A 26,511-nucleotide genomic window follows, 5' to 3' on the forward strand; every position below is an offset into this window, starting at 1 on the left:
AACAGAGGAACGGCCTCTCCTTTCACTACCTATTCTAGCGCTGGTGTTTCAATTCCTGTCAACAATCCCTGATAAATTAATTAATGGAACCCTTTATATCAACTCCTTAAATGTATACATCATCAGAAAAAAAAGTGCTATGGCCACCTTGAGAAGACAATGCCTCATATTTTATGAATAAAGAGGGGGTCTCAACTGTCAGGCCATTCTGAGTCACATATTGACCCCAAATTCTATTGAACATCTTCCCCACCTGGTCCTCATCAAGGATGCGGACCCCTGGGAAAAATAAAAGGAAAAATCTTTCTCCATTTCGTCCCCTATTTCCTCTTTTGTGTCTTCAAGATTGAAGGTGTTAACCCCATCCCCCACCCACTCCATGCTCTCTGGGGCAGCCCCCTCGTCTGTAAGGGCCCTTAAAGGCATTTCAGCATCTCAGCAGAAAGGAACTGATTGGGAGGAGGATCTTTTAATGCAGGAGAGCTGGAGGATTGAGGGGGGTTGGGGCCTTCCTCGCACACATCTCCCACCAGGGGCCAGACCTTCCCGGCTTGGGTCTCGGGAGCCCAAAGCACGCCCACAAAGGCCGAGCGCCCTGGCTTCGCTGCGTTCCGGAGAAGCAAGAGCGGGCTGCTTCTCTCGGATCTGGCGGGCCTCTGGCCAGGGCTGGTTGGAGGTGGGGGTGGGCGAGGAGGGGCGCTCAAGTCACGTGCCCGCGCTGGGGCCGCAATAAATGCTCGCGAGCGCGAGGGAGCGACGGAAGCGCTCGGCGTCTGGTTCTGCGCGCCCCGGCTGTACAGAGCAAGAGCAAGAGGTCGCCGCCAGCCTCCGCCGCCGAGCCTCGCTCGTGTCCCCGCCCCTCGCTCCTGCAGATAATGCTCAGAGACGCTGGGGCGCCCACCCTGGCAAGCTAACGAAGCAGCTCCCTTCCCACCCCAACTGCAGGTCTGATTTTGGACGCTTTGCCTGCCACTTCTTCCAGGTTCAGGGATCCGCAGAGGCGGAGGCTCGCGTATTCCTGCAGTCAGCGCCCACGTCGCCCCCGGACGCGCGGTGCTCAGGCCCTTCCCGAGCGGGGCTCTGCGTCTGCGGTCCCCTGTGAAGGCTCTGGGCGGCTGCAGACGCCGGCCGTCCGGTTTGACTCACCTCTCCCAGGAAACTTCACACTGGAGAGGTAAGGGCGATTCTAAAATGCATCGCTGGGTCGTCAAGCTGCCATCCTTTCCTATCTCCCTTTGCCTTCTTAAACTGTACTTTAAAAAAAAAAAAAAGCCAACTGTACAGAGTGGTTGGGCACGATGGGTGGGTGGGCTACTCAGAAAGCAGCGACGACAGAGATTAGCGGGAGCTGTAGTTCTTGTAAGTGACTTTGTTGGTTTCACCTACTTTCTCTGTCGCGCGCTTTCCATTTGAGTTCAGAGAAAGAACAGTGTGTGCCTTCACACTTGAGAGGAAAAGCTCTCAAGTTGCCGGGGAGCTGCTGGCTTCTTCGGGTGCAGGCCACAGATTAGTCACAGACTTTCCAGGAAATAAAGATTGAGTTCTTGACCTGAGCCTGAATAAGAAGAGACTTACCCCAGGGACCCAAACCATTCATTTGCAGTAGTTCACGGGGCCCCCTAGATGTAGCCATGCATGCGTATATGAATAGCCTTTTGTATTTCTTTGAAACATTCACTTTCAATTTTAGAATGCTGTGGACATTCTGAGTGTGAAACAGAGATGGGCCACTGGAATAAAATAATACCAAATAAAATATTAACAATATTAACTCTCTTCATAGAGAGACATGAACCTCTAGATTGAAATCAAACGTTCTAGGTAGATATAACATCCTTTGCAGGATATATGTAATGTATAGTCACTTAAAGTCTTGCAATTCATGTAGTATTTTCAAGCTTTGACTCTTCTAGGCTACTTTTGCCATTTACTTTTGGCCTCAGGAGTATTATCTTGGATAATACAGTTGTCTATTTTGTGGAAACTTATTTGTGAAAAGTCCTCTGGAAGAAAAAAAATGGGTTGGAGATAAGTTATTTCAAAATGTGAGTGTCCATTTTCTGCTGTTAAATAGACAAATCAAACTGGCACACTTCCTTTGTAACTATTGTTTTGCTCGTGTTATTAGAAAATTCATATCTGCTGGAATTTTCATCTTAATCACATGACATGTCGTTATAGCCAAAAGGAGTGGAAGAGCCTGTCTTGGAGATTTTCCTGGGGAAATCCTGAGGTCATTCATTATGAAGTGTACCGCGCGGGAGTGGCTCAGAGTAACCACAGTGCTGTTCATGGCTAGAGCAATTCCAGCCATGGTGGTTCCTAATGCCACTTTATTGGAGAAACTTTTGGAAAAGTACATGGATGAGGATGGTGAGTGGTGGACAGCCAAACAACGAGGGAAAAGGGCCATCACAGACAATGACATGCAGAGTATTTTGGACCTTCATAATAAATTACGAAGTCAGGTGTATCCAACAGCCTCTAATATGGAGTATATGGTAAGGACATTTTTCAAGTGGTATGTACAAAAGAAATGTTTATTCATGCTTTCAGTCATGCTGTTCTTTAATCATATGTTTTATATGAAGTTAAAAAAAGATTTTCTTTGAGGGTACTTTCCTCTGCATATTCGTCTATTAATGTTCCTTTTGTTTCTAAGAGCTCTTGACATTTCAGTGTAGGACTAAATGCCTTTAGATGCAATGTTCCTAGTAAGTGCTGTAAATTTTACTCTTACCAGGAAGGTTAATATAGTGAAAATGCAAAACAGGTGATATATTTGCTGTTAATTGACTTAGCTGAAAATTTACTTCCTAATTCCTGTAGAACCTTTTTATGAATGGTGGATCTGAAAAATTCAGACTAATAATTGGAAGAAACTTTCTGGATTGCTGAAATATATTGTTCCTGGTGGGTCTTTGTTTCTTATAAACATGTAAATGACATTGTAAAGGATACGTTTTTATGGTTGCTTTATGTTAAAGAGTGCTTTGGCAATGGCTTTTTTCTCCCCTTGGATTTATTATTTGTGAACTTGAAGCATGAAAGTAAGCCTTGGCAAAGGATTAATTTAAAATATTCAGCTTATCCTTAACAACCTTATATTTACTCTGAGTAAATTTGCAACTTTATGGGACAAAATTACTTCAAGACTACTAGCATGTAACTCATGAGTATACTGCCATTTCATACCCTAAACATTTAGAAAACTTTTCAAAAATCTATTATATTCCTTCCATGAATGAGGAATGCACTAGCAAAGCCTGATAATAAATAGTTATTGGTGATGGCAAAACTTATTTAACAAACATTGGAAATGGCATTTTCATTGCAGTTAATTTTCATACATTCTAATTTTTTTCTTCATTTACCTTAGTTTTGGTGGATATTCTTTATTTAGATAATTTTCACAAAGCATGGAAGTTCTAAGTTTGTATTGCCCATTATAAAGTATGGCATTACACTATTTTAACTTTTACCAGAAAAATTATTTTACCCTAAAGAAAGTAGGTGGCAGGCACTCAAGAGAACTAATCAGGGATTAAGAATTGAGACTCAGGAATGAGGCTGTCTGGGTTAAACTTCTGGCACTGACACCCACTAGCTATGTGACATTGGGCACTTGCTAATTTCTCTCTACTTCAGTTTCCTGGTGTCTAGTATTATATACTCACCTCAAAGGATTATTTTGAAGATAAAAGGAGATAACCTGGACAAAGTTTAGCTCATTATCAAACATACTTCAAGATCTCACTAAATGTTACGAAGACATATATAACTAATTTTATGTTTCCTTATATAGTTTAAATATAATATCTAAGGAAATTGTTAGCTCTTCTCAAAATACTGTGCAGGATATGACATCTGTAATGTCTCATATTTCTGCTTCTTGTATAGTGTTTGTCTAAAGTGAAAAATTCTATCACTTCTTCATCTGTGAGACTTCAAAGAGAGTAGCCAGTTCTGGAGCCCTTCCAACTAGGCTACTGTATGCTTATTCCATGTGAATACGTATTCAGTTGCTTTTTACTTAAAATAAGGAAGACTTGGGAGTTCCAACCCACAAAATGAAATATCAGAATATGTGTGTATGTTTTAAGTAGTATGGAAATCATGAAAGAACAGTTCTGTGATTCGTTTTCATGTCTGGCTTCCAAAAAAAAATAATAATAACTGCCTATTGTATGATGTCTGGTCTGGGATGTTTATATGAGTTTCTTTTTAGTTTCACTGGTTTCAGTCTATCCTTGAAATGTAGATTCAGAAACCAGCCAGGGTTTATGTTGTGTTGCCCTTAGATACTATTAGCACTGGAACTGTGTCTTGGCCATTAACTGGGCTGCAGAGAAGTGCATTGCCCAACTGTAATACACATTTTCTAGAGTACACATTTAAGGTGAAGTCTAAAATACTATTTTATTTAAAATACTGTTGATTTAGGCATTTTAAAACAATGTAAATGAGATGTAGATCATTCTTATAAAAATCCAATTTATTCAAATCGTTATTTAAAATGTATTTATTCTGAGAAAACCTTTAAACTGGCTAAAGAGCTATTTTCTGTAAAATCTGCAGTGTCCTATGGTAAGTACTGCTGATTTTGGCCCCTTATACCCTATGTGTCTGTCATTTCGTGTTAAATGTTTGAATAACCAGTTACCTACTGGTGCATATTTTAGTTAACTCTTTGTCCTTAAACCTATGGGAGCCAGGCTATATCCAGACATTATTAATATTACATTTCTACCCGTATTCTTTTACTCATTTAACTTTTAGGGTTAAAAATTGAGTCTGGGCTGGGCGCAGTGGTTCACATCTGTAATTCCAACACTGGGAGGCAGAGGTGGGAGGATCACTTGAGGTCAGGAGTTCCAGACCAGCCTGGCCAACATGGTGAAACCCCGTCTCTACTAAAAATACAAGAAATTAGCCAAGCATGGTGGCATGTGCCGGTAATTCCAGCTACTGGCGAGGTTGAGGCACCAGAATCGCTTGAACCCGGGAGGGGAAGGTTTTAGTGAGCTGAGATCACGCCACTGCACTCCAGCCTGGGTGACAGAGCGAGACACTGCCTTAAAACAAACACAAAAAACTTGAGTCTGGAAAGCCTTATTTTCGTTTAAAGAGCTCATTGGCGTTGAGAATAAAGAAATAGACTCATTTGAAAATTTGCTCAAAAGCAAGGACACAAGAATTCTTTGTTCATGTCTGTGAGTAATGCCAGAGGAGCACAGAACAAATGGAACATTTCTAATTTTGAGAGCTAATCAGTGGGTGAGATGAGGTACATATTGTTTCTGAAGGTGGTCAGAAACATGAATCGTAGGAAAGAGTTGGGGGTATACGTCAATTAGACAAAGAGGAGGAGAAAAATGCAGGGTGGCAGGAATTGGCAGGCTGGTTGTGGGGAACTGGAAGCAGAGTAAGTTCATGGAAGCAGATTAGTTGATGAAAGCACAGACCTTGTGGCAGAGTCAGGAAGGGGAGAAATAAGTTATTGGTGATAGAAACCAGTAATCCTAAGGAAGGAGATTACCTACATTTAATTTGGGGTAAATGGAGAAACTGGAACTTTTAGGTCATTCAGTGATACTGTTGTTGAAGTGGCAGTAGGTTTTGGAGGAAAAAATATTGGCTTTGGATCTAGATTTCAGCAGGTTCACATTTTGCTTCTGCTGCTTATTGGCACATGAACCCTGATAGTTAGCAACCATTCAAGGCGTTGTTCTTCTCATTGGCAAAATAAATGAAAGAATATAAACCTTATATGTTTATTGGCCATTTTTATGTGTTTTTTTATTTGAAAAATATCTGTACATGTCCTTTGCACACTTGTTAGTGGGGTTTTTTTTTTCTCATTGAGTTGAGTTCCTTGTAGATTCCAGATGCTAGTCCTTTGTCAGATGCGCAGTTTACAAATATTCTCTTCCATTCTATAGGTTGTCTGTTTACTCTGTGATTATTTCTTGCTGTGCAGAAGCTTTTTAGTTTAAGCACCATTGGTCTGTTTTTGTGTTAGTTGCATTTGCTTTTGAGGTCTTTGTCATAAATTCTTTGCCTGGGCCAATGTCTAGAGTTTTCCCTGGGTTTTCTTGTACAATTTTTCTAGTTTCAGGTCTTACATGTAAGTCTTTAATTCATAAATCATGCAATATCGCTCAGCCATAAAAAAGAAGGAAGTCATGTCTTTCGCAGCAATGTGAATGGGACGGGAGATCCTTATCTTAAGAGAAATAACTCAGAAACAGAAAGTCAAATCTCCTATGTTCTCACTTACATGCGGGAGCTTAAATACTATGTGCACATGGACATAGGAAGTGGACTGATAAACACAGGAAACTTGGAAAGGTGGGAAGGGTGGCAAAAGATGAGAAATTATGTAATGTGTATATTACATTATGTAATATATGTAATTATGTAATGCGTATATTGTACATTATTTGGGTGGTAGTTACACTAAAAGTCCAGACTTCATCACTACACAATATATCAATGTAACAAAACCACACTTATACGCTTTAAGTGTATTAAAAAAAAAAAAGGAAACAAACCTGATAGGTTGTAGTGAGATAAGACATGTGCTACTGTGGAATAGCTTTGCTTTCTTCAAGCGTTTGCCTTATGAGTTTTAAGATCCCATTGCTTGGTTCTTCCATATTCCCATGCTCTTGTTTCCCACACATCTCTGAAAAGTTTGTTTCCCAAGTTTTCACTTCTGTCTTTTTCCCTTTCTGGAGGGACTTCTCTACTCCTTTGACTTTAAATATCCTATATTTGTGGCTCCATATTCTGTATCTCCAGCTGACAGCCCTGTCTTTGAGCTTCATTTGAGCTTCATTTTTATATTTCCTACTGCCCATTGGACCATCTCCATGTAATATTACTCCACAATGTAATACTGCACACTGCAAGTGTCAAAAAAAAAAAAAAAAACTGCCTTATCCTTTTCCTCCAACCTCATCTGCCAACCTCTTTGTTGTTGATGAATATCACTAACATCTTCTCAGTACTTTCTAAGAAACATACAAAAAAAAAAATCCAGAAAATTGGGCACATCCTTAACTTTTTACCACACATTTCCATATATCATACATACACAAACATCAATACACCATTACTTGCCAAATTGTGTAGATTCTGTCTTCAAATGTCTTTTGAATCCCTCTCTTCTATTTCATTCTAATCTTTGCTCTTTTTTTTTTTTAGAGACGGAGTCTCACTCTGTCAACCAGGCTGGAGTGCAGTGGCACGATCTCGGCTCACTGCAAGCTCCGCCTCCCGGGTTTGCGCCATTCTCCTGCCTCAGCCTCCCTAGTAGCTGGGACTGCAGGCGCCCGCCACCACACCTGGCTAATTTTTGTATTTTTTTTTAGTAGAGACGGGGTTTCACCGCGTTAGCCAGGATGGTCTTGATCTCCTGACCTTGTGATCCGCCCGCCTTGGCCTCCCAAAGTGCTGGGATTACAGGCGTGAGCCACCGCGCCCGGCCTTCTTTGCTCTTTTTATACCTACATTGGTACCACAGCTTCCCACCTAGCAGACTATACCAATCTGTTCCTATTTTTTTTTTTTTTTTTGAGATGGAATCTCACTCTGCCAGCAAGGCTGAAGGGCAGTGGCACAATCTCAGCTCAGTGCAACCTCCACCTCCAAAGTTTAAGCGATTCTCCTGCCTTAGCCTCCCAAGTACCTAAGATTACAGGCGTGCACCACCATTCCCAGCTAATTTTTATATTTTTAATAGAGATGGAGTTTCACCATGTTGGGCAGGCTGGTCTCAAACTCCTGGTCTCCTTGGTCTCCCACAGTGCTGGCATTACAGACGTGAGCCACCATGCCAGTCTTTGTACCTACTTTATTTCTAATTTAGCTCACTCTCCTCACCATTAGTAAAGGTGACTTTTCCCTCAAACCAATCTGTGCTGGTTGCTTAGTTGCGCAAAAGTTCTGTTGACTTCTGGCTGCTCACAATTTAAAGCCCACCATGATTAGCTTATAAAGGGAAGCATGTTGTCCAGTCTGCCCCAGAGTGGTCAACTCCGTTGTGTTTATTTGAACCTGTGCTCACATTGAATTACTCAATGTTCTTGAAGATAGGCATAACTCCTCATGCCCTTGTGCTAGGCTGGAGTGCAATGGTACTGTCTTGGCTCACTGCAATGTCCACCTCCCAGGCTCAAGAGATTCTCCTGCCTCAGCTTCCCGAGTAGCTGGAATGGCAGGCATGTGTCACTTCGCCCAGCTAATCTTTGTATTTTTGGTAAAGATGGGGTTTCACTGTGTTGGCTAGGCTGGTCTCGAACTCCTGACCTCAGGTGATCCACCTGCCTCAGCCTCCCAAAGTGCTGGACAGGTGTGAGCCCCCGCGCCCGGCCACAAACTCTTACTTTTCCCTTAAAACTCAGCTTAAACCTTGTCTTTCCTATAAAGCTCCCTCTGCTCTCGCCATTCCACTGCTGCATTCCTACTTATTTAAGCCTATTTATAGTATTAAAGCCTATTTTTTTTGCAGTGAAATATCATATTTGTTTTCCTTTCTAAGACTGAATTGCTAGAAGGGTAAGTATCATACCTTATTTATCTTTATAACTGAGCTTGGTGAATAGAAGGGCTACTCAGTAAACATTTGTTGATTGAGTATTGTCGAATGCTCAATAAATACTTTTTGAATGAGGGGATAGATGGATGAATAGGTAAGATTACATGAAACAAATATGGAGGACAGGTAAGACGGAGAAATTAAAATAATAAAAGTTCTGGAAGATAGGATATCACCAAAACCAGAGATATCGATGTGGGAAATTGGAAACACTTGAGAACAAGGTATAAATGCTTCAAATAATTCGGGATTTTTCCTCTAGTTTTTCAAATTTTCATGAGCTGCTAAAAATTGTCCTATAACATAGAGCTACTAAACTATTAGTAAAGGTATTGAAATGTTGTGGAATTTAAATAATAAAACAGATTAATGAGTATTTACCCCTTGTTACATATTTTTAACATAGAGTCTCTAAAACATTATAGATAAAATTCAAAATAGTTTGCTACTATACAAAGTGTACCTAAGTGTAGAATGTACTTCAGCAACCAGGGAGGGCACCTGACCTAAAAAGGACACATAGGTCAACTATGTAAACTGTTTCTTGCTGTTATTACTGTTTCCCTGTTTTTATGAGAAGTGTTGGCAGACACTGTACTGGGGGGTTGATTGCTATGCATGCCTCCTCTCCCCTCATGTATTGGAGAGGCTATGGGCAGAACCTTCTCATGACTCTTTTCTAACTGTAAGATGAAACACATCTGAATACCTCTCCTTTCGCTAGGCAACCGGAACCTAGGGGCCAAATTGCTGGTGGTACTTTCAGTCCTGGGTGTATGTTGATGCAAACAATGTCTTGGTTTCAATTGGTTACTTATGTTCTTTCTAAAGCCATGCTTATAATTAGAAATTATGGTTTTTTTTTTTTCCTTCTGTGCTTCAGTACAGAAGATAACTCCAGAAACTGGACATGGGACAACCTAGTTTGTTGAACAGGTTGATGCTAATCTGGAATATGCAAAAGTGATCTTTAGCTTGTGAATTGCTTCATTTACTCTTATAAATTCATATTTTCTAACATTATTTGCTATCAGCGGTATATGTCCAGAATAAATGTAGATAAAGAAATGATGGCTTTATAACTTATTTACCCGTAACTTGTTTCCTAATCTCGGTACAAGTGCCAGGAATTCATTGCAATGAATATTTTATTGCAATTAGTGTTTAATGGCAATTAAGGTTATTGCAATTCTTGATTCCTAAAATAATAGTTTTCTCTCTGTACACTGCTGCTTGACTGGTCATTTTCAAAAATTAAATATTTTTTATCTCTGTGACATATAGTATCTACACATACCTAAAGGTATATGAAATTTCTGTTTACTTAAAGAATATCATTATTACTTAAGATTACTAAAGTTCCCTTATTCTGAATTTAAAATAGCTTATTTAATTTTCCTAAGGGGTTTTTGCTTTAATAGTATTATTGAGATACAATAAAGTTGTTTTAAGTGTCATTTTCTACAGAATTTTAAAGTTTACAAAACCTTAATTTGAATATTTTTAAGACTTCGACCTTTAAAATGAATTTATTTTTCTTTTTGAAAATTGCACCATAGATGGCAATACCTATAGAAAGAAAAGTGACATTACAACCCAGTTCTATTCTCCGTTAAATGTTAGCAACATATCTAGGGGCTTAGAAAGACAAGAGAAGAAAAGTAGTTTCAATAGGAGAATGGAACATCCAGAGCCTGAGATATGCCACAAAATTTTGGAATTGTACTTTTATTCATTCCTTTATTCAGCATGTATTGGGAGTTTACTAAATGCCAGGCACTATCTAGGGTCCTAGTAGTAAACAGAACAAACATTCTTCCTTGCATGGAATTGATGTGAGTCTCCAAACAGCCAGGGTGCCCATGTGGCAGACAGAGGGAGCGTGAGAAGTGTGGTAGGAGATGAGGTTACAAATTTAACTGGGGAAGGATGCAGATCATCGTAAAGACTTTCTTTTAGTTGAGTGATAAGAAGCCATTTGAGGCATTTCGACATATGAATAGCATGATCTTACTTACATTTACTCAGGATCATTCCGGCTTTGTTGAGAACATACTTTAGGCAGTGCGAAGAGGACTTTAGGTGGTGGGAGGAGCACAGCTGTGAACAGGAAGACAAGGCAATTGCAGTAATCGTACAACAGTTGATGGTGGCTAGGAGTGGGGTGGCAGCCATGAAGTTAGTAAGAAATGGAAAGAGTATGAATATAACTCCCTATGTGATCATAAAATTAATCTTGAAAAATTCAAGGAGGCCTTGTTGCAAAATGAATGAAATTGACTTGGCTGGCCAGGCAGCCAGTAGGCTGGGATTTCCTGCATTTGACGCAAGATCTAAATCCATCCAAGCCTTGGCTGTCGTGTTTTGAAAACTGATGGCAGTTTCCACTCTGGTTTGAATATCAGTGGAGAAGATTCTGGATCCTTCAACTTGCAAGGACTTCTGGAATGGTTGCAGAGATTCCAGAAACCACTGGTTACCCATTTTACCCACACAATTTCAAGAGATTAGAGGAGGTGGAGCCCAACCTCTGTCTCTTCCCTTCCTGGGATAGATAACGCCTGCTGTTTCCTCACCTAGTCTGCCTTCCCTCTCAAAACGCAATCTCCTTCCTCCCTCCTTAAAAACAGAAAATGAGAACTTTTACATGAGAAATAGAACAGGAAATTGTCCAGTTTCTGCCCAGCAATCATTATTAATTGCACTATCATGGGGAATGTCTTTGGGATTTTATTTCGTTTTGGAGGGAGTGCAGATAGATTTTGCATATGGGGTATAGCTGTACAGTTTGTGCCATTGGAACTTGGAAGCACTGTAGTTGTTATTTTTTCTAAGATGGGGAAGAATATGGATAGACCAGCTTTAGGTAGAGAAAGCTGGGGCTCAGTGTGAGACATATTAAAATTGAGATTTAGCTTAGATATCCAAATGAATGTGTCAAGTATGTCATTAGATACAAGGCAGTTAATATATGGAGGCCAATCTTGAACATGAAATTAGGACCCACCACCATTTAGATAGTATTTAAACTCCTGAGGAGAGATGAGATCATCAAGGGAGTGAGTATAGATAGAGATGTTCAAGACATGAGTTATTGACACACTTCAAAGTGTAAAGGCAGGGAAGGTGAGAAGGAAAAACACAAAGAAAATTGAGAATTAGGAAGAAAACTAGAAGAACATGATGACCTGGAATTCAGATGAGAAGCAGAAAGGGTGATCAGCTCTGTCAAATGCTGCTTATAAAGCTCAAGTAAAATACAGATATGACAATTTTATAACGTATTTGACAATATAGAGGCTACTGAAATCTGATAATACAGTTTGGATGAAGTCATAGTGGTCCAAGACTGGTTCAAGAATGGGATCAGAAAAATTAATTCATTACTTATTTATCAAACATGCAACATCTCCTGTGGGTCAGGTAGTACCCACAGTCCTTTGTTTTGAGTCAGGGTCTCTGTCCCCTAGGATGGAGTGCAGTGGCACGATCACAGCACACTGCAGCCTTGACCTCCAGGGCTCAAGCCATCCTTCTACTTCAGCCTCCTGAGTAGCTGAGACTACAGCAATGTGCCACTAGGCCCAGCTAATACATAGTCTTATCTCTCTTCCAACCTGAAGTTTTCTACTTAGTTTTAGAAGAGATAATTCAATTAGGGAACATATCTCAATTAATAAATTGATAAATAGGAAAATGTAATTTCTTTGCATAATTTTTGCAAATTATGCCTTATTTAAAATGAATGCCTTTATTTAAAAATGGAAATATTAATTAATCATATAATCCCAATTAAGAATTACATTTAGTTCAGGAAAATTCTCTGTTTGCTATTGTTCAGGCTGTGCTCTCTCACTTATTCCTTATGGGAATTTATACACCAAATTATTGCATATGCTTTAAAACTTAAATTCTCTTATTTTTAATGATTTTTACTAACGCGAAGCCAAGTGTTTATAAAAATGGCAATGGGCCATTGCTTTATATATACATATATATACACACACACACACACACATACACACACGTGTTATATATATATACATACACATACATCATGGATGTTTATACATATATGCATATATAATACATGTATATGTATGATATTTAGTTTACAGAAAGAAAAATGTGAAAATTCAAGTGGTAATGAATTATCTGGTGAAGATATTACAGTATTTATGTCTAACCATGTTCTTACTTTCCTAAATATTTGTTGCCTTCATAATTTTTAAAAGCTACTTGTAAGGCTTTTATAATGATTAAAGTGATTTGTTGTTATTGATAAATTTATGTTTAAAAAGGCATTTAAATCAACAAATATTGATTGAGCACTTATGTGACAGACACACTGTTCTTAATGCTGAGGAATGCATTAGTGTATAAAAAGTTTGAAAAGTTAATGAAAATAAGCAGAGTGAGGTGATAGAGAATGAGGGAGGTGGAGCTAATCATATTGGGTAGTTGGAGAAGGCTTTCCTGAATTGGTGAATTAGAAGGAGTCAGCTAAGGAAAGATACAGAGACCCATCATTCTAGGCAGGAGAAATACTAGGCACAAAGTCTTTAAGTTAGGAATAAGGTTGGAATTTAACGAAGAAGGACTGTGCGACTGAATTTTATTCCATAACAGGGTAAGTATTAGAAAATAAGGTAGACATATAAGCATGAGCCAGAATCTTTTTTTTTTTTTTTTGAGACAGGATCTTGCTCTGTCACCCAGGCTATAGTGCAGTGGCGCAATCGTGGCTCACTGCAGCATCAAACTTCTGGGCCCAAGCAATCCTCCACCTCAGCCTCCCGAGTAGCTGAGACTACAGGCACATACCACCACACCCAGCTAATTTTTAAATTTTTTGTAGAGATTGGCCTTGCTGTGTTTCCGAGGCTGGTCTTGAACTCATGGGCTCAAGTGATCCTCCTGCCTCGGCCTCCTGAAGTGCAGGGATTATAGGCGAGAGCCACTATGCCTGGCCCCGGAATCCTTTTTGGCCTTTTAGGTGAATAAAAATTTGTTTTATTTTGAATGAAATGGAAAAGCACTGGACAGTTTCTCACAAGGGACTGACTTGCTCTTATTTCCAGTTTCAAAAAATTACTCTGTCTACCTTATAGGGAATCATCTGAAGGAGGAGAAAGGCTGAATGCAGAGTTAAGAGGCTGTTGCTATATTCTGTGTGAGAGATGGTGGTTACTTGGATCAGGGTGATAGGGGTAAAGATGGAGAAGGTGAGTGGTTCCACGGTATGTTTTGATGGGATTCCCGATGGGTTTTGCTGAAAATAATGTGAAGGGTGAAGGATAAGGAGGAATCTGGGATGTTCTTAGGTTTTTACAAAGCTCTTTGGTGGATAGTTGAAGCATTTGCTGACACAGGAGGAGAAACAGACAGGAGAAAGTGAAGATGAAATCGGTAGTTTCTTTTTGGCTGAAGTTTGTTTGAGATGCATGTCATCCTTAGTTATGTTTAGTGGTCAGTCGAGTGGTGGGACACAGGTAAAAAATATGGAAATAATGTAGCTATTAGGAACTCTCTGAACTGACTGAATAATAACACCCAAGAAGAAGATTTTTTATAGACAAGGGTTGAATGCCTTAGACTGAGCTGCGGGGCATGCAGCTATATAGAGGTCGAGCAGAAAGAAGTTAGCTGAGAACCAGTGGTCAGCAAGGTAAGAGGAAAGGATAGGATAGGCTGGTGTCCCAGAAGCCGGCAGGAGAGTTCAACAGGAAAAAGTTAACCTTTTTCACTATTGCTGAGAATGAGATGAAGAAGGAAAGTCTGCAATGGTTTTGTCAATATCGAGGTCACTGATGACCTTTCTGAGAGTAATTTCAGTGGTGGGGAATGCTCAGAAGTCTTGTTAAGCAAATAAGAGAATGGGAGGCAAGGAAGTAGAGAAGTAACTATCTCGAGATGATGTTGCTGTGAAGAGATCAGAAAAATGGGATAAAGCTAGAGGGACATAAGGGAAAGCTTTTGCTTTTTTAGAGATGTTTACAGGTTGCTGGGAATAAATAGGCTGAGAAAGCACTTGGCATAGGAGAAGAAAATATAACTTATTCTAACAGGAAAAGCTGAGGTTGTTCGTATTGAAGCAGGTAGTTCAGAGCATTTAATGAAGAAAACAGAAGGGAATTATGTGAAATCTTCTCTTTTGCCCAGACGCAGTGAACTATCAAGATCATCAGCTGAGTTGAGAGGGCAGGAAAGAAGGGGGTCTGAGGATAGGACATTATGAAAAATAGTTTTGGAGAAATTGCCTTAAGGATATTTGTGGAATCAAAATGTGTGGGAAGTTTTTAAGTGCTTTAAATTAACCTGTTTTACCATGCTTTAAAGTTCTTAGGTTTAGGTCAGCGCCGTGGCTCATACCTGTAATACTAGCACTTGGTTGCTGTGGTGGGTGGATCACCTGAGGTCAGGAGTTCGAGACCAGTCTGTCCAACATGGTGAAACGCCATCTCTATTAAAAATAGAAAAATTAGCCAAGTGTGGTGGTGCATGCCTGTAGTCTCAGCTACTTGGAAGGCTGAGGCAAGAGAATTGCTTGAACCTGGGAGACGGAGGTTTTAGTGAGCCAAGATCGTGCCACTGCACTCCTGCCTGGGCAACAGAGAGACTCCATCTCAAAAAGAAAAAAAAAAAAAGTAAAGTTTGGAGGTTTAATAGCAGTGAAGAAGTTTACTATATTATTTCAAGGTATTGCCAAGAATCAGAGATTTAAAGTAATAATTTCTTCTCTGATTTGCCATTGGTCGCACCACTCTGTCCAGCCACTTTACTTGGTGTCTCCTGCTTGCCCTTTGGAGACATTTGACTAGGCAACATCTGGAGACTAGAAAGAGATAATCAGACATGTTAGTAACGGATTAACTTTTTAAGTATTCAGATGTTAGATAATAAGGATCAAGTACAGATACATACCAAATAGGATGTTTGGGGCTCATATTGCAGATTGAATGCTAAATACAGATGGTTATACAGGAATCTAAATTATGAAAATTATGGAACTGTTGACCCAAATATGTAACTTGGATTACTGGGTTATTAAACTGGCTAAAAATAAGAACCTGAAACTGATCTGGCGAAGGTTACTTTTTTCTTCTTTTGACTTGTTAACAGAATCAATAAGGTGTGGACTTGTTAACAGAATCAATAAGGTGTGATTAAGTCAACTACTTACACATACATACATACATAAAAGACAGCAGATTTTCTATATTGGCAGCTCATAAACCTCAAAGGCAAACATTTGAACAAGGACACAGTCTATTTAATAAGCCATGCATGCTTTATATTTTTAGTTTTAAGCCAAAAAATATTTTGAAATCGGCAGGATATTAAAGATAGAAAGCATATGTTTGTCATGGCAAAGCAAGTAGGTATGATTTTGGGGGGTAGAAATAAGGGGTGCTTTAGTCAAATACTACTCAAACTTTAATGTGCCTATGAATCCCCTGGGAATCTTGTTAAAATACATATTTTGATTCAGTAGTTCTGGGAACCCCAATATTCTGTATTTCTAACAAGACCCCAGGTGATGTGGTGGCCACTGTTCTAGCAACCTTGTTTTAAGTAGAAGGCTTTAGCCTTCCTGGAGGAAGTGGGGGTTTAAATTGGGACATGAATAATTGTAAAATACAGGTTCTTTATTTTCTCCCTCCTCAACTGTCACATTCTCCTCCCTTTCTATAAAGTAGTAAGTGTAACTATTAAGGCAGGAAAATGGAATTTCGTTTTCATTTTCTTTTTTTTTTTTTTACAAAGTACTTATAATACACAATGTTGGAGAAGTTTGAACAATAAGATTCTCTCCTCTAAGGCCAAATGTTGAAGTCAATCTAATTGGAGGAGAAATGGGAAATGAATCTCATAACTAGTTAATGACAAAATTCTGCTGGATAGTGAAAGTGAAAAACAGCCACTTACAGAATAAACCTTAAAGGCCATATGAGTAAGAAGGGAGGAAGTAGAATTTCAGTTGAGTAACTATGAGGGGTTGGAAGGCAGCAACTAGATACAAGGATAATGAGCTATTAGGCGAGACCAGGAGTGAACGTGGGAGTTATTGTTTCTAGAATGTCCCCTGTATGTTGTTGCAACTCAAACAATATAAAGTAACCACCAGAACGCTGGACAATCCAGTAAAGGTGCTGCTGGTAATAAAACATAAAACTATATCTTACGCTTGGCCAAGACGTGTCAAATCTGTATCTGAAATAATGAATGAATGAGATCAGATGTTGTCCAGAGAAGGAAAATCCAATGATAAAAGTGTTGAGGGAGGGGCAGCTCTTGAAGGAAGATGGAATAAGAACCTGGAAACTCCTGTGTGGAAAGAAAAGGCCAAGAGGTCTGCTAAATCAAGAGTACTGTGAATAAGTGAGTACAACCTGAACAAATACAAAGCAGTGCTATTTCACATGAACATCTACCGTGTTATTCCATATGCCTTGAGATTTTTGATGCTGAACAGATCTTGCCAAGCCTGCTGCCATTTGCAGATGTGAGAATGCCGATTACCCTCCTTGTTTTCTTTGTAATGAATTTCTACTTTCTGCTTCCTTTAAGACTCACTTAGAGCCTAACCTGCTTTTGTCTAAACCCTCCATACAGAGTTAGGTGCCCCCAGACCCAGTTCCCTGGCTTCCATAGCCTCATTTACATGCCTCTGCTTGCAGTGTTTACATCCTTGTCCCTTTCTCTAGCCTCACATTCCTTTGTAGGAAGGGACTGTGCCATGGTAATCTTTGCATTCCCCAGTTGTGTGGGTGACACATGCCCTAAGCTCAGTTTATGTTAGCCGGAAGGAAAACAAAATGGGATGAATGAAAAAAAATGAAAAGATGACGAGATTTTCAACAACAATTTAAAGTGGACAGAATGAAAAGGATTTAATTCTGTCTTAACAAAATAGTTTTATTAGAAAATTGCAAAAACATTCTTTTTAGTGAAAGCTTTTCACTAAAATGTTTTACATAATTACATATCATTGTAAGTTTGATGTGATATGTAAAATACTGTTTTACATATCCTGAAGTACTCTATTGAAAAATATAACATTATGTAAAACATAATAAAAATATAAAGTTATGTAAAACAATTTTATATATTTTAAACATAAATTATTTTATGCAAAACAATTTTACATAAAACAGAATTTTATGTAAAACAAAATTTTGTGTTTTTAAGTAGAATACTTTTTGGCTTAGGGCAAACTTACTCATTTTGGGTTAGTGCAAACTCATTCTTTAATAAACATGACAGGTGGCTAAATTATCACTGGATTTCATTGACTTTCTGAGTTGCGCTGGGTTACTGACATCTCTGTCTCATGATTTGGGGGTGGCCAGAACCCCTCTGAAGTTCAGGATAGGATCTTCCAGGAGATACAGTGATCAGAATGCCAAGACTCTTGATGAACTGTTTTCAAGATGTAAGTCACAGTGTGGTAAGAAGTACAAATTAATATACTTTAAACTGCATGTAAATCATGAAGAATTTCAGAATAAAGCAGTGACCAGTAAAGCTTCTTAAAAGAGGTATGTTTTGAAGTAGTATTTGGTAGAAGTTACCGTCCTTGTGTGGAAGGGAATATGGTGAGACCCTTATCAGTAAGGGATTGTTGTGAAAATATGTGTCCAGCTGATTCAATAGGGAGGAAATGGCAGTCACAATCTGTGTGAATTGATCACAGCCTCAATTATGGAGATATTTAGGCTTGGTCAGATTTTCCCAAATGGTGGAAACAACCTTGTTCTGTCAAGTGTGAATCATGGCAGACTTGAGCAGCATAGCACTATTCCATTTTCTTATCTGCTTACTTATGATGAAACATTTTATTTGAGGTAATATGACAGTGTTAGTCTGATTTTTTAAAGCGAAACATTTATTACAAATTATTTCCAAACTTTGAGTTTCTTGACCTTTCTTGACCTCAAAAATGTTTTACATATATATATGTATGTTAGTGAAACCTGAACTTCAGGGGTACTTGGAGGCTTCAGTTGGAAATGAATCTCAGAAAGATTTGTTTTTAACAAAGGTCTTAAATTACTTAATTGTTAAGAATTTACAGCAAAGCTAGGAGTAACATGCTCCAGCCTTTGTTTTGTAATTCATGTTGTCTTAAATATGAATTATAAGATTATTTACTCTCTCATTGGAACTTTAGATAGCAGTGATTATCTTATTTTTCAATCATTCAAAATTTTGAATTTTAATTTCTCTCTTACTCATATAAATACCAGCAATGTTCCCAAAGTGAAGAGACAGGATACATTAATTACAGCAAATCAAGCAGATTCTTATAGGAGCAGGGGAAGAAGAGAGCATTCATTAAGATCTAGTATGTGTCAGGTAACAGGTTGTTAGGCAGTTTGCTAATCAAAATTCTGTGAAAGATTTTTATTTTCAAATATTTGTTTCTCAGCAGGAAACAAATACCACAATAACTAGGGTTCAACAGTAAAAAAAAAAAAAAATAATAATAATGAAGGGCCTATATGCAGAGTTGTGGGCAGGATTAAAGCGAGCCATGGGGTGTGGCAGGGTGCTCAGGCTTTTGTGGTCCTGACCCAGGCCGGTGAAGACAGGCGCCTGGAAGCAGGGTTGTGTGAGAGGACCCAGTCACCATCGCGGTGAGGCCAAGAGGACTCAGAGGGGCAACAGGTTCTGAAATTCACCTCCCACCCTCGGAATTCCTGTTTGTGTGTTTCATTGGCCAAATCTAACCAGAAGCCAGGGAGCAGGAGAGCCTGAGGTAACTCAGTATGTGGAGCTATCTTGTGAGACATAGAACTTGGCAGTAAGGGGCTGAGATGGCTGTGTGGGGTAAATGAATATTTAACACCGTCTTCTTTCTCAGAGTTTTAAGTAAGGACTTTTGAAAACCATTCTTTAAAAAAATCATCCTTTTAGTCATTGTTTTAATATTGAGGAAAATAATGCTATAGTCATATTCCTGAGGAATGTCTAAAAATCTGATTGAGAATGCTATGGTTCATAAACCAGCTTTGAGCTTCATAGCATTCAAGGAAAACAGGAAACCGTATGTTGTTTGTAGCTCTCACTGCCTGTTTGCAGGCACAGCAATTTATCATTCTTGAGGCAGGAATTATTAGTGGAAACTTATCACAGAATTCTTAATATAGGAATATAGAGACACTGAGCAATGTAACAGCAGTTTCATTAAAAGTATGTAAATATACATTTGAATGTTTCTTATATTAGTCATCTTTGGTTTAAATTCAAGTTTGGATGTCAAATTGTAGATTTCAGTTTCAGTGTGTCCATTCACTTTCTTCTTTTGTCCAAGAAGTTTTTTACTTTTTAGATCTTTTTTTATTTCATTTTGAAAATTTGGTGTCCCCACATAAATACACAAAAGCAATTATATTTTACTTACTTTCAAAACCTAAGTTATGGTTATTTTGATATTTGAATATAAAACATAAACTAATTCATAAGTAGATACTGCAGAGGGATTTTTTAATGAGTTTTCCTATCATGCATTTTTATAGACTTGACTTTTAGATCAATCCTGCATCTATATAAAATTTACTGGGTTATGAATAAACTAAACACAGATGTTTATTCTTATAAAATGGCCTAATGTCTATAGATCAAGACTTAAAGATCAAGAAGTAAAGAATATGTATAGATCAAGACTTAAAGTACCATCAATTATATGATACATTTGCAATTACTAAAGATTTTCTGGATAAGTGAGTTAGGTAAGGTATGGCCAAACTTGGGGAGGGGGACCTTGACACTGAGATGAGATGAGCTTAATCAGTAGAAATTCTATAGAAAATGTAAGGATTGTAATTCTATAGAAAATTAATGGCTTTTCTGTCCCACAAAGACAATAAGCCCCATGACATGCATCTGATGTAATATTAAATATGATATCTTTATATATTGATACAATGGGTTTAATTGAAATAATCTTTTGAGTATATCTGCATATTAAGTTTCCATTACAAAAGTTATTTTAATTTTAATAAAATGTAGAGGAGTTTCCTAAATTGTTAGGTTGCTATTTTTTTAAGGTTTTAAGCCTTTGTTTTAGATTGTAAGTGAAACACTGCCACACGTGCCTCACATCTCTGAATTTGCAGGAGACCCTAATTTGTGCATTGCCTTAAGGTAATGCTTCTTTCTCAGTAGCTGGCAAAGTCACTGTGCCCTGTAACACAAGTGTTTCCTTTGAAATCTGAGCCTCGTGCATTTTCCCTATAACTACAAAGTCTATTCAGAATGGGTGAAGCACAACACTTAAAATACCTGGAGTAATTGAATTGTAAGGAATGCAATACAGCTGCTTGCCATAGTGCATTTAATACCAGATGATTTAGTCACAAAAGCATCTCACACTCTTTCAGCACAGATTTATTTACTTATTTATTTCATTGATGCATGGGAGAAAATTACGTAGCTTTACAGATTTTATAATGAGTCATTATATTTGGAATTTGAATCTGATGTATTCTGAACTGTTCAATGTATTATTTTCATAGACTAACAAACTATTGGGATATCTTGGAAGTCAGGTTATTGCTGTAGTTAGGATCACGTGGACAACTTTATCAGAATCTTGGATTGTAGTTTCTGATTTAAATGGGAAAACACTAAAGATTTGGGAAGGGATCGAATTAAGATGGATGATTTGCAAACCTATTTTATTTCAGAAGTGGTAGCATAGCAAGAATTATATTTTAAAGCAGTATTTTTAAAAAGACAATTCTGTATGTTTCATGCGCATCCATGTGAAGAGACCACCAAACAGGCTTTGTGTGAGCAACATGGCTGTTTATTTCACCTGGGTGCAGGTGGGCTGAGTCCAAAAAGAGAGTCAGCGAAGGGAGATAGGGGTGGGGCCGTTTTATAGGATTTGGGTAGGTAAAGGAAAATTACAGTCAAAGGGGGTTTGTTCTCTGGTGGGCAGGAGTGGGGGTCGCAAGGTGCTCAGTGGGGGTGCTTTTTGAGCCAGGATGAGCCAGGAAAAGGACTTTCACAAGGTAATGTCATCACTTAAGGCAAGGACCGGCCATTTACACTTCTTTTGTGGTGGAATGTCATCAGTTAAGGCAGGGCAGGGCCTTTTCACTTCTTTTGTGATTTTTCAGTTACTTCAGGCCATCAGGGCGTATACATGCAAGTCACAGGGGATGCGATGGCTTGGCTTGGGCTCAGAGGCCTGACAGTATGTCTGATTTTCTCAAATCACTTCTGCATTTATGAGCTTGAAAAATTCTGGTGTTCCTGATAGCTGTGCAAAAAAGTGTATTTAGAAGTCTGTGCTTTATTTTCAAATATTTTACCATCATAATTTCAGGACTAAACTGAAGAGAGGCCTGGTTTTAACTTTTTATTAAGATTATCTTCTTATTCAACTAAATGGAAAGTTTTATTGAAGGTTCTATGTTGTATTTATCTGTTATGAACAATATCAAAAATACTTCGAAAAAATTGAGCTCTGCTCTCATGGGCTCATAATTAGAAAATCTGAAATCTCCTTGGTTATCACAAAACAGCTTCTCAAACAGCAGTTTGATAACAGCTTTTGTTTCTTAGGTAATTGAGATTCTCTTCATTGTCATTTTAATTGTCATCAGATGCCTTTATTTGTCACCAGAAATATTATTTTACAGCTAATTCTTATGGGATACTACAAGCAATACAGGGTATCATCTAGAGACTGTGAAGTACAAACAATGGAATTGGAAAGCTAAGTCTTTTCGATTTAAATACAAAAGAATTTGGAAAGACTTATTTCAGCTCCGTAATGTTAGAGATAAGGAAATAGAAACCAAACTTGATATAATCAAAGATATAAATTTGGAAATAAACAATTTAAATGGGAAAGAGAACTCTTCCAGGGTGTTTCATGTATTTTATGGTTTGAGTCATTTGAACAATGCATACTTTTGTCTCTGTATAATAAAAGAAGAAGAAAATTGATCACGAATGTCCTTGACTTATATAGGTCCAGAACACACAGCACTAAAGAAGGGGCATTTTCAGCACCATTGAAAACTAAAGCGTAATTCTGTCATTACTTCTGTCAGCCCTTGACTGCTCAGAACCGGGATAGGTAGGATTAGAGATATTGGAGTGCTTTTCTGAATTAAGCATGCACATTTGTGTGTCTCAAAAGAAAGATGTTTGGGGAATTCATTGTTCAAAACTCATTGCAAATGCTAAGACAGTTTTAAAAATAATTTTATCATTATTTTCAGCTTTCACTAGTGGAAAGGTAAGACTTTAGAGCCTCCAGCCTAGATCCGGACTTCCAGCATAACTGCCTTTGCAATGCCACCATATTTTCATTAGATTATTACTTTGCCAGAGAGGAATGCATACTTTATTTTGCTTTGTAGATTCAGGGGGTACACGTGCAGGTTTGTTACATGGATATCTTGTGTAATAGATATCTTGGGCTTCTAGTGTGTCCATCATCCAAATAGTGAACATTGTACCCAATTACCAGTAGGTGATTTTTCATTTCTTATCCTTCCCATATTCCTCCCTTTTGGAGTCCCCAGTGCCTGTTATTTTCCTCTGTATGTCCATGAGTGTGCCCACTGTTTAACTCCCACTTATAAGTGGGAACATGCAGTATTTGACTTTTTGTGTCTGAGCTAATGCATATTTTAAAAGCCCGTAGTGTGAATTATATCATGGGCCAGTATTTGTCATCTAATTAGACTACTTAACGGTATAATAGTCCAATTAGGAATTCTTTTGGGCATTTATCTTGGAAGTCCATTAAGGCTACATCAGTTTTGCAAAATGTTGTACAACAAATTAAATCATTTCTATATTATTTATACTATATACAATTTTTAGATAATTAATTGCAATTGTTGCTATTTTCCAATTTTTTTGAGAAAGGTTTATGTTATCTATTTAAGGCATTTTTCTCAGCATGTCTTTAAAAGTCTCATTGTAGCTTCATCCAGTTTGGTGAAAGTTTCTACAGTGGCCAAAAATCTTGCAATCTTTATATAGGGACTAGCATTTAACACTTATGAAGTTATGTAAGAGTTTCTAGTCAATAATTATTTCTGTGTAGTGGTTAGAGGTGTTAAGCTATCCATGCTGGTCAACTTTTTATTAAAATTTCATTATTTACTAATTTATTTTATTTATTGAGGAATCTAAAGAATTCTGTAAAATAAACTACTTAACAAATTCAGTGTCATGCTGGTCTCTGTGGTAGACTAATTACAACTTAACAAACAATTTTGTGGATAAATGAAGGCCTCATCACCTCCACCCCACCACTAATCTTTGGGGGTAGTTTATGTGTGAAAGTCTGATTACACAAATTTGCATCAAGCATATAATCTCATAAAACTTTATATCCTTTAATGTAATCCAAAACAATGCTAATTAATGGAAAACATATTTAACATTAGATATTCTTTGTGAAATTAATGTTTGATATTTATATGAAAAATAATAACACCTTCCATTTTAGTTTTTCATTAACATTCTTGAAACCTCAATTATCAGAAAATACTCTCTTCAGACAGATTCTTAGTTATTAATTATTGGTCTTCAACTCTTGTTTAATGTAGTACTGTAATAATTTTGAAGTTATAAAGAGTAAACAAGCCCCAGGAAATGAATTTTCACATTATGTAAATCTGGGAAGAGCTATTAATTTTACTATGGCAAGAAGATATATTTGAAAATCTTTAAATCTTTTTAAGAGAAAAAAACTCTGTGTCAAAGAGAATGAAAAAGTTGTATCACTAATTATTGTTTTTGCATAATATACAGTGATACAACCTACTGGTAGGCAATACTGCTAGCCTAAATTACATTCTTGAATGATTTCCAGCTGTCATTGACTCTTATTCGAGCAACATAGCAGGTGTTCTGGTGGGAGCTCATTCATGTTTCACAAAGGATAGCAAATTTTTATGTATCTAGATAGCTACATAATTTCTCATTTCTGTGATATTTTAGTACTAAAATTACTATGTATTTATAGGTTTACCAGTTTTTAGTTTTTTTGTTTGTTTGTTTTTGAGACTGAGTCCCGCTCTGTCACCCAGTCTGAAGTGCAGTGGCGCTATCTTGGGATTACAGATGTGAACCACCGCCTTTTTTTTTTTTTTTTTTTTTTTAAGAGACAAGTTCTTACATTGTGGCCCAGGCTAGAGTGCAGTAGTATGATCATAGCTGTCATAGCTCACTGCAGCCTCAAACTCCCTTGATCCTTACAACTTAGCCTCCCAACTTGTTGGGACTACAGGCACGTGACACCGCACCAGCTAAATTTTTCATTTTTTACTTTTTGTAAAGACAGGTCTCCGTATATTGCCCAGGCTGGTCTGGAACTCCTGGCCTCAAGTGATCCTACCACCTTCGCCTCCCGCAAAGTGCTGGGAATGTGGGCATGAGCCGCTATACTTGGCCTGGTTTAATTTTGAAAGTTCTCTGCCAAAATTTAAAATTTCTCATACACACACTTGAGATGAGAAAGCCTTCATGCTGAACTAGTTTAAAAATATCATTGGAGACAAAGAATGTCAATAGTATTCTAAATATTTCTTTCAGTAATAAAACTTCATTGAAGACTTAACTATGCTCTAAGAAGGAACAACTTTCAGATGTAGTTGGGAAAAAGAGTTGTTTTCATTTTTGCACACCTCAAGTGTATAGAAGTGGGTACCCAAGTACTCATTTTATAGAGAAATGGTAATGTAGTGTGGTTTGACTTTAAATTAGTGCTGGGTGAATAGTTTAGAGGAAGAAAAAAAGAAGCTCTTTGGGCCATCTTGATTTAATTTGTAAACCTGATTTTAAATAGAAATGTGTAGGGACTAACCTACACTTAATGGGATGGGTATAACTTCTTGGCAGTTTTAAAACGTGAAATATGTTGTAGCTTTAACAAATATGTACCATGCTTATCGTTAAGTCATGATAGAATTTCTTTTCAATAAGTTTTTAAGACTTGATTTGTATTATTGAACTTGACCTAAACAGGTATTCTTTATTCAATTCTATAAATAGATAATTACTTTTAGTCACTAATATTAATATTGATAAAGAACTAAATTTTAGTTGCATGCCTCTCTGCTTCAGCACTTATATTAAAATAATGTATGCCATTATTTTATCAATATTATAGTTTATTCAGTATGCTTTTCCCACTATTTTTAATGGATTAAATAAAATCATAAGTCATACCTTAAATACAGCTTATGCATTGTATATATTCAACATTGAATTTTAGTTCTCAAAGTGATCGGAGTTACCTTCTATTTCAGCTAACAAATTTACAAATAAGAAAAATTAGCTTTAAAGTATTTGAATAATATGTTTTACATTTTATTCCGATTTCTATACAACAGAAATATAAGCAAACTTGAAACACTTAAATACACTGTAGTATATTAAACTAGTTAGGAACTAGTTGTATATCTTTTCTAAAAAGGATCCATTTTCAATTTCATAGGGAAAACTGACACCTAAGATTGTAGAATCACGTGTGAAACAAGAGTAAATTGAACTTGAGTAGAGGCCATAAGGATTCTTCTAAGAGCTCAGCTGGATGGTCCTCACTTGAGGTGTCTCATGATTGCCCTGACTTGAGTTGCTGTCATCTGAGGGCTTGCAAACTCACAGGTCACATGCCTCGGCTGGAAGAACTCACATCTCTGGAGCTCTCTCCATATTTTCTTTCCAGCTACCTATTCATGGTAACTGGACTCCTAATTCATTGGCTTAGGTCTATCATGATGTGTCTTAACAGAAAAAAAAAAAAAGAAGCTTTCTTTCCTAACCTAGCTACCGAAGTCTCCCAGCCTCTTGCTGTTTATTAGAAGTGAGTCACTATTTAGCTCAAATTCAAGGGAAGAGGGGGGAATTCAACTCCACCTTTGGTG

At 37.7% G+C, this 26,511-nt stretch overlaps 1 protein-coding gene across 1 annotated transcript in view; it reads left to right on the forward strand.

The window, feature by feature from the left end:
• The first annotated feature begins 758 nt into the window (after positions 1 to 758).
• The window catches only part of CRISPLD1 (cysteine rich secretory protein LCCL domain containing 1), a 50,550-nt gene continuing 24,797 nt past the window's right edge, over positions 759 to 26,511 (forward strand). Inside the window, exons 1-2 of the mRNA XM_032759880.1 lie at positions 759 to 1,174; positions 2,182 to 2,501. Coding sequence (XP_032615771.1) covers positions 2,244 to 2,501 — 258 coding nt within the window. The 5' untranslated portion in view covers positions 759 to 1,174; positions 2,182 to 2,243. The remainder of the gene's footprint in view (positions 1,175 to 2,181; positions 2,502 to 26,511) is intronic.

Source organism: Hylobates moloch, unplaced genomic scaffold (genome assembly GCF_009828535.3).
Source record: "Hylobates moloch isolate HMO894 unplaced genomic scaffold, HMol_V3 SCAFFOLD_9, whole genome shotgun sequence".
Lineage (NCBI taxonomy): Eukaryota > Metazoa > Chordata > Mammalia > Primates > Hylobatidae > Hylobates > Hylobates moloch.